General features: G+C 37.1%; 1 protein-coding gene across 1 annotated transcript in view; it reads right to left on the bottom strand.

Moving 5' to 3' along the window:
- Nucleotides 1–17184, bottom strand: part of PREX2 (phosphatidylinositol-3,4,5-trisphosphate dependent Rac exchange factor 2) — a 278754-nt gene that overhangs the window by 86483 nt on the left and 175087 nt on the right. Inside the window, exons 33-34 of the mRNA XM_032759608.2 lie at nucleotides 13039–13141; nucleotides 4535–4678 (exon numbers count right to left, since the gene is read on the bottom strand). Coding sequence (XP_032615499.1) covers nucleotides 4535–4678; nucleotides 13039–13141 — 247 coding nt within the window. The remainder of the gene's footprint in view (nucleotides 1–4534; nucleotides 4679–13038; nucleotides 13142–17184) is intronic.

Here is a 17184-nt window from a genome sequence, read left to right on the forward strand (position 1 = left end):
TGATTTCCAACTTCTGACCTTCAGAACTGTGGCAAAATACATTTCTGTTGTTTTAAGCCACCCAGCTTGTGGTAACTTGCTAGGGCAGCACTGGGAAATGAACGCATCATTTCCAATGACTCACTTGGGTAATGTGAGCTTCCAATCCCTGAAACACTTGGTCTGTGGGTTTCCAAGGCACTCACAGCCAAGAAGATCAATTGCCACCTCAGCAAAGCTGCTCCACCCTAATCATCAGAAGCAAGTAGGGCTATTGTTACACAATGGGAGCCAGAAGGAATATATTTGGCACCCAGGTGTCTACTGGGGTCCCTCTTAGTACTTCCTTGCACAAATTTGATGATAAATGGACAACTGCAGCAATCCTAGTCTGAGAAGGGTAGAGTAATCAGAGGATCAAGCCCCTTAGGGATGAAGGTATTGGTCATGCCATAGATTAGCCACAGAGACCAGCAGAGGTTCAGACGGAGGGTGAGGCTAATCTACAATGGATAGCAGAAAAGGGAAAATGAGACTCTGTGGCAGCTGTAGACAAGCTGGGGCTGCAAGGGCTATAGCTAATCCTTTTAATTTTTCTCTCCTAAATTATCCCCTCCCCCATCCAGAAAGGAGGCCCAGGGGAGTCCTGGAAAAGCCTCTCCCAGTCCCTACACAAAGACATGGGTCTGACAGGTGCAAAGCATGGACTATAGGGGATGCTCAAAGAGCCACTGGCTCGGATCCTCTCTCAGAAATGATGGGCTCATTGCCCAGCTGCTGTGATAGCCGCAGAAGACATCTCTCAGCTGTTCACTCTCCAGCCTTTGCTGGAGAAAACTATCCCGCTAGGATCACACCTTCTCCTAAGGACAGCCTGCATCCTAATGACCTAACAATGCAGAAATATTTTACGTTGTTCCTGGACCCCTTGCTTCAGCTACCCAGAATCCAGACATGCTGAACATTTGTAAAATGAATTAGTCTAATTAAATAAAGATTAGCTGGATAATTGCACAGTGTTTCATAATCCACACAGACCTACAGTGGTTTCTCACTCCAGAATCACCTGGAAAGCTTCTAAAATATCCTGGTATCTGGGCTCCACTTCTCAGAGATTCTGCCTTAATTGATTTTGCATGGGGCAGAGCCTGGGTATTCTCTAAAACCTTTCCAAGATCGTTAATGTGCAGCTAAGTACTGAAAACCACTGACAAATCAGGAAATTTAGTCAGTGGGGAGCGTGTAGAGAAGTGGCCCTGAATATTTATCCTCTTTGTACTCTCATTTTCTGCCAACTTCTAGTTGCTTGCTTTATCTCACCAAGGGCTGAGGGATCCCAACAGCATTCCCTGTCCTGTAGGAAGCACTTAGGAATACCAGCCAGAAGACTGTTTTAGCATGACTGGCACATTCTAGCAGTTTGGTTGGTTATGCTTTGCACTTACTTTCCTGTCCAGCTGTTTCTCTGTTCCTTACCTTGAAAATCTGTATCACTTCTGTCTGCCTAGGTTCCTGTTCTTCTGCAGTTCTTGCCTTCAGCAATACACATTGGCTGCCAACCCTGCTCACTTCCAACCCTGAAATTCCTGATCTAATAGCTGGTCCCATCTCTGCAGGATGCCCCATCAACTACTGTGCCCTCCTTTTCCCAGTGATCCATGGAGGCAAGGAAAATGAGAAAGGGGTGACACATTTGCTTCCTGTTCTACTCTAAGTATATGGTACCACAGACAACTTTAGGAGGGTTGATTTTAGTAAATTTCCTAGGAAAATTTCCAATTCATCCATTTCTTCTATTTTTTTATTTGCTAGCAAAGAGTCATGTATATACAAAACTAAAATGCTTTAAATAAACTTTCATTTAAAGCATTTAAAGGAAGCATTTCATTTAAAGCATTTAAAGGAAGAGATGACATTTGGAATCTCTTTCATTTACCACTGCCTTCAATTACCAGATGGTAATCTCTACTCAAACTAGGTCTGATTTTCCTGTACTTCTCTCAATCTGATGAATACTAAGCTACTAATGATTCCTCATGGGAGTTTTATAAAGGCAGAAGAACTTCTGCACCCCCCTTAAATAAACAACCTTATACTGACAGATTTTTAATGGTACAGAATGTTTCCCATCTTGTTTACCTATCTGTGACCTCAACTGCAGAAATATTTCTACTGGTACTTATTCACATCATTTTTCATATTTTGCTGCTGGGAGCATACAAAAACCTAATGTTTGCTATAGCTTTTCTTTAAATTACATTTTAAAAGCTATAGTATATTCACTGAAATAATACATATTTGGGGATTATTTTTAAATTGTCTTTTGCCAAAGTTATAAAATAGAGGTTGCTTGCAAAATAATTCTTTGCCTGTGTGTACATTTGCTGTTGGATATGATTATTCAGCTATTTATGGCTGATTTGTCACAGATGCAATAATTTTTTTAAAGATGCTTAGTGCCATCTGTCATCTCAGTAATAATTTCAAAGACAAAATTTTTAAGAAGAGAGAAATAAAGGAAAAGAGAAATAAAGGAAAAGAGTCTTTAACAATTGTAAGTCCGGGCTAAACCCTGTAAAAGTTAACATTCCAGACCAACATCCGTCCCTATCTTCTCAAACTAGTTATCCCTGTAATGGCTATTTATTTATTTATTTATTTATTGAAGCAGAGTCTCACCCTGTTGCCCAGGCTGGAGTGCAGTGGCACGATCTCGGCTCACTGCAACTTCTACCTCCCAGGTTCAAGCAATTCTTGTGCCTCAGCCTCCCGAGTAGCTGAGATTACAGGCGCATACCAACACACCTGGCTAATTTTTGTATTTTTAGTAGACACAGGTTTCCACCATGTTGCCTGGGCTGGTATCTAACTTCTGACCTCAGGTGATCCACCTGCCTCAGCCTCCCAAAGTGCTAGGATTACATGCATGAGCCACCGCAACTAGCCCAACATATTTTAGATTAAATTATTCTTCTAACTTGTCTCCAAAGGTCCATTTTTGCCCACTGCTTCTTTTTTTTTCTTCTTCTTCCTTTTCATTTTAGAATCTGGATTACCTACACTGACCCTGTCTATAAATCACAGTCCTCCAAACAGAAATGAAAATACCTTCTAATAACTCCTAAAATCATCTCTTCACTGCAATTGTCATCTGTTGAAATGTATTCCTGCCAAGTATGTTTGAGGTACTCACAGTTTTTAAACTACGGTAATTGAATTCAGCGTTTTAAAATAATATGCACATGACATGTATTAGTCTGTTTTCACACTTCTGATAAAGACATATCCAAGACTGGGCAATTTACAAAAGAAAGAGGTCTAATGGACTTACAGTTCCACATGGCTGGGGAGGCCTCACAATCATAGTGGAAGGTGAAAGGCAAGTCTCACACGGTGGCAGACAAGAGGAGAGGGCTTGTGCATGGAAACTTCCATTTTTAAAGCCATCAGATCTCGTGAGACTTATGCACTATCGTGAGAACAGCATGGGAAAGACCTGCCCCCACTATTCAATTACCTCCCATCAGGTCCCTCCCACAACACATGGGAATTCAAGATGAGATATGGGTGGGGATACAGCCAAACCATATCATGGTATAATGCAAAATTTTCATTTAGTAGTGAATTTAGATTTCATATGCCTGTCCATTCTTTAGTTATATAGATAGATGGATTTTATTCCCTCTACTCTTCTCATTTTTTATTAGAGCATTGAAATTCCACAGCAAAACCAATGTAGTTCTTCAAAATTCAAAAGAAGAAAAAAATAAAATTCCCTATGGTATCATTCAGAGAAACTGATACAATCTTGTGACATGACACACATTTTTTTTAGAATGTGGAGAGAAATAATAGACTAGAGGACATACCACAATAATCAAGACTTCTGATCTTTTTTAGGTAGCATTTTATGACCCCAAAATAAGAAAGATTCAAGACCTTCCCTCAGAAACAGAGTTCACTGCAAGAATTTTCTTGCTCATGCTAACCTTAATTTATTCTACTGCAGATGTTGATAGTCACTCTTGGGAAAAACAAAACAGCAAAGGAATATATATTTTCTGACCAAAAAGAAAAGTTGACATAAAGAATTTTAAAAGCATCAATTTAACCATCCATTGATACTGAAAACATTTAACATACATATATGTAGGTACAGACATACATGTGTGATATAATTAATACTAAAGTATAAATTCTGTTTAATAATCTGCATGCATATATTAACTTTTTCTATCTCATAAAATATTTTAACCATAAAACTGTAATGATTTTACCATAATTTAACTTACTTAAGCAGTTTATTTAACCCAAATTATTTTATTTACGCCACTCATGTCTTATTTCTCCATTATAAATAATGCTGCAACTGTATTTGGTAAATATTTAAATCATGCATTATTTCCTTAATAAACATTCCCAGAAGCAAATATATTAGCTAAATGATATTTTCAAATTAATTTAAAAATCCCAACTGTTAAAATCACATTTATAAAAGCATTAATAAAGATAAAATAATTTAAGTACAGCAGCCATCAAAAGAAAAACAGTTTACCTTGTGCAAAAAGAACAGGATGAATTTTAAACCCTCCTCCATTTTTCAACCGTTGAGGAAGTTGTTCAAAATGATAACCATCAATGTAGAAGTAAACTTTCAGAGCTTGCCGACTTCCTTCTGCTTGATATGTAAGAGGAACATCTAAAATGAGATTTAACAGTATATTACTTCCTAAAATAAGGATATGCTAGATGGTACTTTTGTTAACCTTCAGAAAGAATCCTGAGAATTACTTGACCCAATATATTAAGCGTGATCATGTTTATCAAGTTGGGATTCGACATACAGTGCTATTCAGTGAAAGAATATTAAATCAGTTCTCATTAGTTAAAGCAATGGATTTGTTACTATATTATAAAAATTCCATAATAGGCAACTTTGTTACATTTTGACAGATCCGATGTCTCACTTAACTAAATGAGGTGTTTAGCTACACATGGTTTGGATTCAAAATCTCCCAGGGCAGCTGCTTCATTCACATTTTAGTCAGAATGAGTCCTTGGGGTACACTTCTTAAGTAGTGTGCAAGAAATTGAGTACACAGCAACCACTATCAAAATTAGCATGGATTCTGCAAGCTCTATTCCCTGAGCACCAGATCGGAAATATATTATCCTTTGTTGATGCCCCACAGTCATTAAAAATTGTCCCAAGTCTTGTAGCTATTTTCAAAGATCCTAAATTTAATTACTTAAAAAAAAAAAAAACGTGAAAACTAAATTTCAGTAGGCGTATTTCACAATGCTATCATAAATCCTCTCCATTTTATGATACTTATCCATGACAAATATTTCTGTCTCATTAGAAAAGAATGTAAAATCATCCTAAAAGGCTGAGTAGTCACAGTAACCAGTTAAAAATTAAGGACAGGCCGGGCGCGGTGGCTCACGCTTGTAATCCCAGCACTTTGGGAGGCCGAGGCGGGCGGATCACGAGGTCAGGAGATCGAGACCACGGTGAAACCCCGTCTCTGCTAAAAATACAAAAAATTAGCCGGGCGCGGTGGCGGGCGCCTGTAGTCCCAGCTACTCGGAGAGGCTGAGGCAGGAGAATGGCGTGAACCCGGGAGGCGGAGCTTGCAGTGAGCCGAGATTGCGCCACTGCACTCCAGCCTGGGTGACAGAGCGAGACTCCGTCTCAAAAAAAAAAAAAAATTAAGGACAAACAAATGTAATTGGCATTTAATACATGTTCCTCACTCAGTATTTATAACTTCTAACCTGCTTCTTGAAATAAAACTATATATAAAAGTAGAGTTCGGGCTGGGTGCAGTGGCTCACGCCTGTAATCCCAGCACTTTGGGAGGCAGAGGTGGGTGGATCATGAGGTCAGGAGATCGAGACCATCCTGGTTAACACGGTGAAACCCCGTCTCAACTAAAAATACAAAAAATTAGCTGGGCGTGGTGGCGGGCACCTGTAGTCCCAGCTACTTGGGAGGCTGAGGCAGGAGAATGGCGTGAACCCGGGAGGCGGAGCTTGCAGTGAGCCGAGATTGCGCCACTGCACTCCAGCCTGGGCGACAGAGCGAGACTCCACCTCAAAAAAAAAAAGAAAAAAAAAAGTAGAGTTCAGGGTTAAATGGCATCTATGATCACAGATTCCAGGCTCCTTATTAAATCTATCTATTTAATTCTGCATACGAATAGGGAAACATGTCATTAATACCTATTTATCTCCTTCATGCCATATAAAGTACTTATTTTATTTTTATTACTATTTTTTTAAATAAAGACATGAAGCATTTGATTTAGAAAAGAGAATGAACAGGTTTCTTACCCAAAGGGTTGAAAATTAATAGCATTTTAATAATTGGGAAAATCCTTTTTTTCTGATTTCTAAAATAAAGACTAAAAGAACCATGGACACTAAATAAAATACAGATTTATACCTACTAAATATCTGTATCCTCTAGTTCCCCTTTTCACACACTGTCTCACATATATATTTTAACTTGTGTTAAATTCCATACCCTTCATCTTTGGCATCAATATAGGCAACCTCTATGCTAACAAATGGATAATGTTATTGAAAGAAAAATAGTGATAATGATACAACAGTTGGAGTTTCATATTATAGAACTAACATAGAACAAATAAAGATGTTATATTAGGAATCAAGGAACTAAAACTTAATGAAAATTATAAAGTATATTAATTTAAAGTGAAGTTCAAACTAAGAGCACTAAAACTCCTGGGATCAAGTGATCCTCCAGCCTTGGCCTCACAAAGTGTTGAGATTACAGGCATAAGCCACCACCACACCCAGCCCATTACCACTCCTTTCAACATCATACTGGAAGTCCTGGCTATTGCAATAAAATAAGACAAGAAAAAAGAAACTATAAAGAATGGGAAACGAAAACATTAACAAAAAAATGCTCCTGGAACTAATAAGCAATTATAGCCAGGTTGCAGGATACAGGTTAATATAAAAAGTCAATTCCTTTCTTACATACCAGCAGTGAACAAGTGGAATTTGAAATTAACAACATAATGCCATTTATATTAGCACCTCCCCAAAATAAAATACTTAGGTATAACTCTAACAAAATATTACAAGATCTATATAAGGAAAACAAAAAAAACTGGTGAAAAAAAATTTTTAAGAACTCAGTAAATGGAAAGACATTTTATGTTCATGGATAGGAAGATTCACTATTGTTAAGGTGTCATTTCTTCCCAGCTTGATCCACAATGTCAGTGAAACACCAAGTAAAATCCCAACAGGTTATTTCTTGGATATTGACAAACTAATTCTAAAGTTTATATGAAAAGGCAAAAGACCCAAAATAGCCAACATAACATAGAAAAAGGAGAACAAAGTTGGAAGACTGATACTCCTTTAAGACTTACTATGAAACTACAGTAATGAAGACAGCATGGTATTGGCCAAAGAACAGACAAATAGATCAATGAAATAGAACAGAGAGCTCAGAAACAGTCTAACATATATATAGTCAACTGATCTCTGACAAAGGAGCAAAGATAATACAATGGAGCAAAGATAAGTCTTTTCAACAAATGTTTCTGGAAGAACTGGGCATCTACATGCAAAAACATAAATCTAGACACTCACCTTATATCCTCCACAAAAATTAACCCAGAATGAATTATAGACTTAAATATAAAATGAAAAACTATACAATTCCTGCCAGATTATATAAGAGAAAATTTAGATGACCTTGGAAATACTGATGACTTTTAGAAAGAACACCAAAGGCACAATCCATGAAAGAAATAATAGACAAGCTAGATCCCATCAAATGTAAAACTTCTGTTCTGCAAAAGACATTGTCAAGAGAATGAGAAAACAAGGAACAGACTGGGTGAAAATATTTGCAAAAGACACATCTGATAAAAACTGTCATCCAAAATACACAGATAACTCTTCAAACTCAACAATAAGAAAACAAACAACCCAAGTGTATTAATCCATAAAAATGTCTAAGAGTGAGTAATTTATAAAGAAAAGAGCTTTAATTGGTTCACAGTTCTGCAGGCTGTACAGGAAGCAAGATGCTCACATCTGCTCAGCTTCTGAGGAGGCCTCAGGAAACTTATAACCATGGCAGAAGACGAAAGGGGTAGCAGGCACATCATATGGCAAGAGCAAGAGAGCAAGCGGGGAGGTGCTACACACTTTAAAACAACCAGCTCTCATGAGAATTCATTATCATGAAGACAGTACTAAGGGGAAGGCACAACATCATTCATGAGAAATCCACCCCCATGATCCAATCACCTCCACCAGGCCCCACCTCCAACACTGGGGATTACAATTAAGCATGAGATTTGGGTAAGGACACACATCCAAACTATATCACCAATTTTAAAAATGGGCTAAAGACCTCAACAGACAACTCTTTCAAGAAGATATAGAGATGGCAAATAATCATATGAAATGATGCTCTTATCATTTGTTATCAGGAAAATGCAAATTAAAACAGTACTGAGCTACCACTATACACTCATAGAGGGGCCAAAATCCAGAACACTGACAACACCAAATGCTGACAAGGATGTGGAGTGATAGGAGCACTCATTCATCACTGGAGGGAAAAATGCAGATTTTCCACAAAATAAATTTCATTATATAAAATTTAATCCTTTAGCTAGTTTAGTCCTCTCTCACTAATTAAATAATATGATATGGGAGTACCTTGTAGTTTCCTTATCACTAAAGTGGTTAAATTGCCCATTTATGCCTTTGTATTTCTTACCAGTCTCCATGCCCATAGCCACTCTGGAAAACAATTTGAAACTTTCTTGCCAAACTAAGAAGCTCTTAACATACGATCCAGGAATCATGGTCCTTGGTATCTACCCAAAAGAGCTGAAAACTTACATCTACATAAAAACCTACACATATGTGCTTACAGCCACTCTTCATAAATGCCAAAACTTAAAAGCAACCAAGATGTCCTTTGAATGGATAAACTGTGGTACATCCAGCCAATGGAATTTTCTTCTGTGCTAAAAAGAAATGAGCTATCAAGCCATGAAAAGACATGAAGGAAGTTTAAATGCATATTACTAAGTGAGAGAAGACAATCTGAAAGGCTACCTACTGTATGATCCCAACTATACATGTTCTGAAAAAGGCAAAACTGTGGAGAAAGTAAAGAAAATCAGTGGATGCCAGGGGTTGGGTGCAGAGTGGGAGGGAGGAGGAATGAACAGGCAATCCACATGGGATTTTAGGGCAGTAAAAATACTCTGTATGATACTATAATGGTGGATACATGTCATTACACATTTGTCCAGATCCAGAGAACGTACAGCTCCAAGAGTGAATCCTAATGTAAACTATGAACTTTGAGGGATTATGATATGCTAATATAGTTCATTGATTTTAAGAAGTGTACCTCTATCGTGAGAGCTATTGACAGTTGGGGAGGCTGTGCATGTGTAGGGACAGGGGTATGGAAAATCTCTGTACCTTCCTGTCAATTTTGCTGTGAGCCTAAAAGTGTTCTAAAAATATAAAGCCTTTTTAAAAAGTGCATAATACTAATGTGGAGTTGAAAATTGTTGCCTTTTATTTGTGGAAATTTATTAGCTATAAAAAACAAACTTGATAATTAGGACTATATAATATTTAAACATTTCAAAACCAATATTGCAAGAGGAAAAGGTCTCTGGTGGCATCCTGTAGAAGGATTCATCCCAGAGAGGAGTTTCATCAGTGCCATCCCATCCTTGTAAACACAGCCTCTAATCATTGAATGGGCCCGTGAGTTTCAAAATAAGTCTTTGACTAAGAAGCTGTTAGTTCCCTCTGCCTTGGTTGCTCTTCCCTGACTTTCTGCAGGGTTGGGTCTTTCTCATGCTTCAGATCTCAGCTTAAAAGCTACTTCTGCAGAGAATCCTCCACCAGTCACCCCTTGAAGGGCTGCCTTGCCTTTTTTCTTTATGCATCTGCTTATTTCCTTCATAGGATTTATCACAGTTTTATTTTTATATTGATTTCTTATTGATTGTTGATTATTCATTCCTCATTCATTATTGATTCCTAATTCCTTATTCTCAACTAGGCTGTCAGCTCCGTGAAGACAGGAACCATGCCTGTCTCACCCATGATGGCACCCACACCTCCAAGCACAATGCCTGGTCCATATAAGGATAGTGGGGACTCAAACATATTCACTCTCCTAATAATGAACTACTATAAATGACCCATATCACCATTGAAAAGGAGAAGACCTGCTGTCATTACGTTATTCTCCTAAACTGATGCAGATTTTCCACAAAACAAATTTAATTATAGACAAACTTACCATTTAGCTAGTTTATTACTCCTTCACTGATTGTGTAATAAGACATGGGAAGTACCTCGTATTTCCCTTATTACGAAGTGGTCAAATTGCCCATTTACTTCCTTGTATCTCTCATAAGTGTCTAAGCTCCATGCCAAAAAAAAGCCTTGTTTCATTTGCACACCATGATATCCCTAGAACTTAGTTCAATACTTAGCATGTTATATATATTTAATAATTATTTCTTCAATGAAAATGAACTGTCTTTAATCAAGATATTTGACTTCTACTTGCTTGGCATGCCATAATTCTTCAGAATCTCATTATTCTTTTCATGCAAAAGTGAGATTATAGGTGATGCTATAAATATAGCTTTTGAGAAGAATGCAAAGTAATAAAGTAAGAAGGATGAACTCAAATACTTACTGAATACTAGTATACACATATGTAATGCTAGAGTCTTTCAAATACATTATCTTATTTAAGTTCCTCAACCCTGTGAGTTAGGGAAAGCTATAGTTCTCATGCTTAAAGATAAGAATGAAGCCAAGATTTGGACCTGGATTTCTTGACTTCAAAGCCAATGGTGTCTTTACACCTTCATGCTTCCCCCCCTCTCTGTACTTAGTCCTCCCTCAAAGGCATGCAGCCAACTAGTCTCCATCCCAGTGATACAGAATTAATTAGTGAATCTGACTTCTCCGCATCTAAGTAACAGAAAGATCAAACTACATGCAATGCATAATAAAGCTTCATTTTCTTACCCCACTTAAATAAGATGTGATGACCTCTGAATACAGAATAATTTTATTTCCTGCATCAACTTAAAATAATAATTATATTCCTATCTTCACTGTTTTTAGTGTGCAATAGTGCAGCATTGGAACCAGCCCCTCACTAGAGAACCATTTTCAGAAGTTGAGGTTACACTTTGAAGAGATACACTAAAATGTATTGCCAAATATATTCAGAATGCCTGTATCTGTTATAGTGACATCTACATTTACATATTATTATTACTTACATGGTCTCAATTATTTTTTATATTTAGTATGTGTTCCAAAGTTAAATCTTTCACAGTAGATATGCAGTAAGGAAGTATTTTATCAAGCTTATGATATTGGTTCTTCTCCTACTTGTTCAACAGACCATTTGCCAATAATGTCATGGGAGAACCATGGAAACAGTACTCCTGTGAACTTGCAGTTCCTCAGGCGAAACTTTAAACAACACATTGGGTTATCTCATGAAAATAGAGTTCTCTCTGCCTTCAGCAAAACTATGCCCACATTATTCAAGTAAATGAAAATATATCCTATTCTATACATATCCACAGCAAACCACACGATTTGTTCAAATAATATTATCCTTATCAAATAATACCCTCTGCCAGAAAAATTCTTGAATAAATATAACCTAAATTTCTAACTTTGTGCTTCTTGTTCTCTTCCTCATTCATCAGAGGAAATGAAACTTTAATAATATTCTGTTCTCTCTATTTTCATAAATTAAACAGTATTGACATTGCTTTATTTTTAAATAATCTCCACAGCTACCCTCCAGGCCAAGTCACCATCCTCTCCCACCTGGGAGAGGTAGCTTTTTAGCTGATCACTGGGCTTCTGCCCTTGGTCCTAGAATAGTCTATTTAACACAGCAGTCAGAGACAGCCTTTCAATATGGAAGCCACATCCCATAATTCATCCGTTCAATGTCATGGTTAGGAAGCAAAGCTCTTTCAACAGCTGGCAAGCCCTGCATAGTCTGGCCTCCTTGCTGTTTCCATCTCTTTTTCTGTTCCCCTCACTTGCTCCACTCCACCTATGCAGGCCAACTTGCTATCCTGAGAGCATGCCATATCTGCTCCCAGCCTCAGAGTCCAGTGAGCCTGGGACACTGCTCCTCCGATATCTCCACAACTCCCTTAACCTTTTCAGGGCTCTGCTCTCCTTTTAGGTAAAGATTCCTCCCTACCCCATTCATTATCTGCAACCTTTCATCTGCCCCTTCATTGGTATCCTTTGCTCTCTTTTGTTTCCCTAAATATCTTTCACACAATTGCCTTCTAATTTATTATAAAATCATTTTGCCTATTATTTATCTCTCCTCACCTTAACTTAATCCCCATAAGAGATATCCGTTTAGTTCTCTACTGAATCCAACACCAAGAATAGTCTTGGAAAGAAGTAGGCATTTAAAGAGCTTTTGATATATGAATAAATAAATGATTATCATCTTAAGTCAGATCTTGAATCAAATGAAAATGTATGGAGTCCTTATTTATTGTACTGGACATTAGGAATGTGAGAAATAAAACCTGAAGAAGCTTACACCTTCTAGCCTAATACACACGATACTCATACTTTTGAAGAAATAAGAGACATATAAAAATAATAACAAACTACTGAAGATTTCTTAGACTGATAGATCTATTTTAACTATATTTATGGAATGTGGAAATAGTAGGTAATGATAACTTGCAGAAAGTAAAAGCAAGTTATTTTACTTTGTTTAATGTAAAATATATGGTTATTTTACATTAAACCGTATATATTGCTACTTCTCTGAATATAAAACTTTTAAAATACTGCCTTTGTCAGATTAGTGATGGAAAATTTCTAAATCAAAAGGATACATTTCAATCGTTCAGTTCATAAAATACTTATCAAATATATTAATACCAAAGTTATATCATATATAATTATTTGATACCAAATAAATTTTGTAAATACCTAATTACTTACTTGCAACCAGGGGTTCCTCTTCTGAAGGTTTAAAGTAAAAGGAAACCTTTTCCAAGTCAAATAGTGCAACCAGTGTATCTTCTAACATGGCTTGTTCATCTGTCTACAAAGAAAGAAAAACAATGTATAATACAAGATGATATAAAGCAATATAACATAACATGACATAATGTAAATTCAGACCAAAACAACTTCGCTGTATTTTATTTATACACAGGTACAAAACAAAATTATAAAGACTTTAATAATTTACTGCCCAAAATGAAATGAACAAATCTCTTAAAGTTACAAGTTTCTTTTATGGTTTTATGTTTTCCCTTTTCTCTATTGTTTAAAAGGTTATGTTATACACACATTTTTCAGTCTATTTTGTAGCTGGATTCTAATCATATTGATTTCATTTATTATTTACAGAACACGAAAAGCATGCTATTTGCATCTAAACTTCTAAAATCTTATAACATCTGAAAAGCAAAAATGTTGTTTTATTTAAAAGACAAACTACATAATAGCTATCCTGTTTTATAATGAGATAACTTATTAATATTTATTTGCTATTTTTAGTAACTGTAATTAAAATCAATTTTAATGTGTGGTTATTTGGCTTCCAACGAGCTTGGGAGCAAGAATCATTTTCACCTCACTTGTCTTTGTGGCGTCTTAGTCTAGAATCTTGTGAGTAACAGATCTGGTTTGTTTTAATCATTCATCTCATTCTTATAGCATATAGTTTTATAGCTAAGGCAAGTAAGGCCCAGACATTAAAAAAGTCAGTGTGTGTCTCAGTGATGTCATCTTTCTGGTACTAGATTCTGGCCTTCCTATTAGCAGATTAATGCATTATTTACAGGGTCTTTTAATAGTTTTATCATGAAAATATAATTAACTTTGTCATATATAGCTTATCTTCCAAAGGTAATATTTGTTTCCTTAAGAATGTCAATGGTCAGGCATGGTGACTCACACCTGTAACCCCAGCACTTTGGGAGGCCGAGGCAGGAGGATCACTTGAGCCCAGGAATTCAAGACCAGCTTGGGCAACATAGTGAGACACTATCTCTCAAAAAATCAAAAAATTATCTGGGTATGGTGGCATGAACCTATGGTCCTAGCTACTTGGGAGGCTGAGGTGGGAAGATCACTTGAGCCCAGGAGGTTGAGGCTGCAGTGAGCCAAGATTGCACTGCTACACTCCAGCCTGGGCAACAGAGCAAGACCTCATCTCTTAAAAAAATAAAATGCCAATGATCCTTTTAAACAGTTAGTTTAACATGTTGTATACAGCATTTGTAAAAGTTGCTGTAGGCCAGGCATGGTGGCTCATGCCTATAATCCCAACAGTTTGTGGGGCTGAGATGGGTGGATCACCTGAGGTCAGGAGTTCAAGACCAGCCTGACAAAAATGGTGAAACCCTGTCTCTACTAAAAATACAAAAATTAGCTGAGCATGATGGTGCACGCCTGTAATCCAGCTACTCGGGAGGCTGAGACAGGAGAATCACTTGAACCTGGAAGGCAGAGGTCGCAGTGAGCCAAGATCGCGCCACTGCACTCCAGCCTGGGTGACAGAGTGAGCCTCTGTCTCAAAAAGAAAGGTTGCTGTAAGCTCATAGCCAAATTTGGGGGCAGCATTAGTAGAAGATGAAGGAGGTGGTAAAGAATTTCCATTCTGTGATAAAGAATCGGTGGAGGTAGCCCCAGACCCCAAAGGAGGGCAGCGTGGAGACACAAAGAGGTTGGAAGAACTGTCACCTTTGTACCTTGGTGTGATGTTTAATATAGTGCACAGTACACAGTAAGTACTGGATAAATGTTTATTAAACTATTATCTTAAAAAATTCCTTTTGAAGCAGCAAAAAAATGTCATGACCCTAGAAAGAAAGGACAGGACTGAAGAATCAGTGTTTTTTCTGGTAGACAGAAATTCACAAAGAAATGTTCCAGACAGTGTGGCCTTTGAGAGCTACAGCACAAGCCATGGTGTTCCAGCCAACATTGCCAAAGCCAGGCCCAAGTGACCACTGGCTGTGCCTCGCGCTCAGGGGCACACAGACCACCAGAGCGCTGCTCCTAGAGAGCCATTCACATTCCTGGGTGGATGTTTTCTTTCTGCCTTTGTGACAGAAGCAGAAAGACTATGGGTTTCTTGAATTTTTCTTTCCTTAGCAACCTCTCTATTTTCTTTTTAAAATCAATTCCTTAAATAAATTTAAGGGTTTCACAAGACCAGTTGAAAAAAAAACCACACTGCTTCATTGAGATATAACTCACATACTGTAAAATTCACCCATTTAAAATGTATAGCTCAGGGGTTTTAGTATATTCGCAGAGCTGTCCAGCTAGCACCATCGTCTAACTTTAGAATATTTTTATCATCCCCCAAAGAAACCCAATACCCAATAGTATTCACTCCTCATTTTCCTGCCCCCAACCATCAGCTGTAGCAACCACTAGTCTACTTTCTGCCTCTAAAATGTACCTAGTTAGTACATTTCACCATAACGGAATCAAACTATATGAGGTCTTTTGTGACTGGCTTATTTCACTTAGTATAATGCTTTCAGTGTTTATCCATGTTGTAGCATGTATCAGTACTCCATTCCTTTTAATTGCTGAATAATATTCCATTATATGGACACATCACATTTTGTTCATTCATCAGTTGATGAACATAAGTTGTTTCAATTTTTTAGCTACTATGAATAATCTTGCTAGGAATGTTTGCACACAAGATTTTGTGTGAATGTAAGTTTTCATTTATTTTGGATGTTACCTAGAAATAGGATTTCTAGGTAATATGGAAACTCTATGGTTCATATTTTGAGGAACTGCCAAACCAGTTTCCAAAACGGCTGTGCCACTTCCCAGGAGCAACTTAGGAGGGTGACAAAATTCCTCCACATCCTCCCCAAAACTTGGTACTATCTGTCTTTTGTATTATAGCCACCCGCATCACACGCATTGTGGTGTTTCATTGTGGTTTTGAGCTGCATTTCTCTAATGGCTAATGATGTTGATCATCTTTTCATGTGCTTTTTGGACGCTTTTATATCTTTGGAGAAATATCTATTCAAATCCTTTGTCTACTTTTTAATTGGTTATTTATCATTTTACTGTTGAATTTTAAGGGTTCTTTACATATTCTGCATATGTCACTCATCAAATATATGATTGTTAAATATTTTCTCATATTCTTTGAGATTTCCAGTAAAATTAAAGTAAAAGCATCGGCACTTGATTAGACAATGGCAGTTTAAAAGTAAGGAAAATAGAATAGAAATAAAGCCTTACTCATTTACACATTCATTCAACAGATAATTGATGCCTACCATGGGCTACAAAGTAGGCTTCCTATCATATGTAATTCACACACACACACACTCACACACACACAAACACACACACACATACATCTGTTTTTAAGCTCAAACATGTTACTTGGTAGCTACATTTTCTATGTGTACTTTAACAGATGAAATAGGCTGTCATATTTAAAATCACAATTCTATTCAGTGATCACCTAACGTTTATATATTAAAGTGAACACATTTGCTTTTAAACATGATGATAACTATCCAAACCACAGTTTGGAGTGAAAACACTCTTAAGTTCACCACAGTTTTATTTTTCGAATATTTCAAGATGCTTTCATCGTATCCACTGTGGAAACCCAATGCATAAATATAGAATATTCTCAGTAATTAAGGCAATGCTCTTCGATTTAACAGGACAAACATGCATACAAAGAAAAGAACTAAAATTATTTAACATATGCAAATATTAAACAGATTGTCAGGCAGTATGGTATTTGAGCTCTCTCAGCTTGGCTCTCAAGCCTGCTCCAGGACATGAATCTCAACAGGAGCTTTGGTTTCACAGCAGCCTGTGTCCTTGGACTGGGAATAAGGAACAGCAGCAGAAAGACCCTTTTTCTTCTGATGACTTTCTCCAGTCAGTGTGTAGGCATACAAGAATCAGTAACAGATGGAGGCTTTCTCAGCTTTTAGCAGCCACAGAGAAGAGATACAAATCAGGAAAGAAGGAATACATTCTATATATTATTAAAATTTGAAGGACCACAGAAAAATGTGTATTTTTAAAGTAGCTGAATGCATGCACATTCATAGGGATAACCAGGGGGAACAA

Source organism: Hylobates moloch, unplaced genomic scaffold (genome assembly GCF_009828535.3).
Source record: "Hylobates moloch isolate HMO894 unplaced genomic scaffold, HMol_V3 SCAFFOLD_9, whole genome shotgun sequence".
NCBI lineage: Eukaryota > Metazoa > Chordata > Mammalia > Primates > Hylobatidae > Hylobates > Hylobates moloch.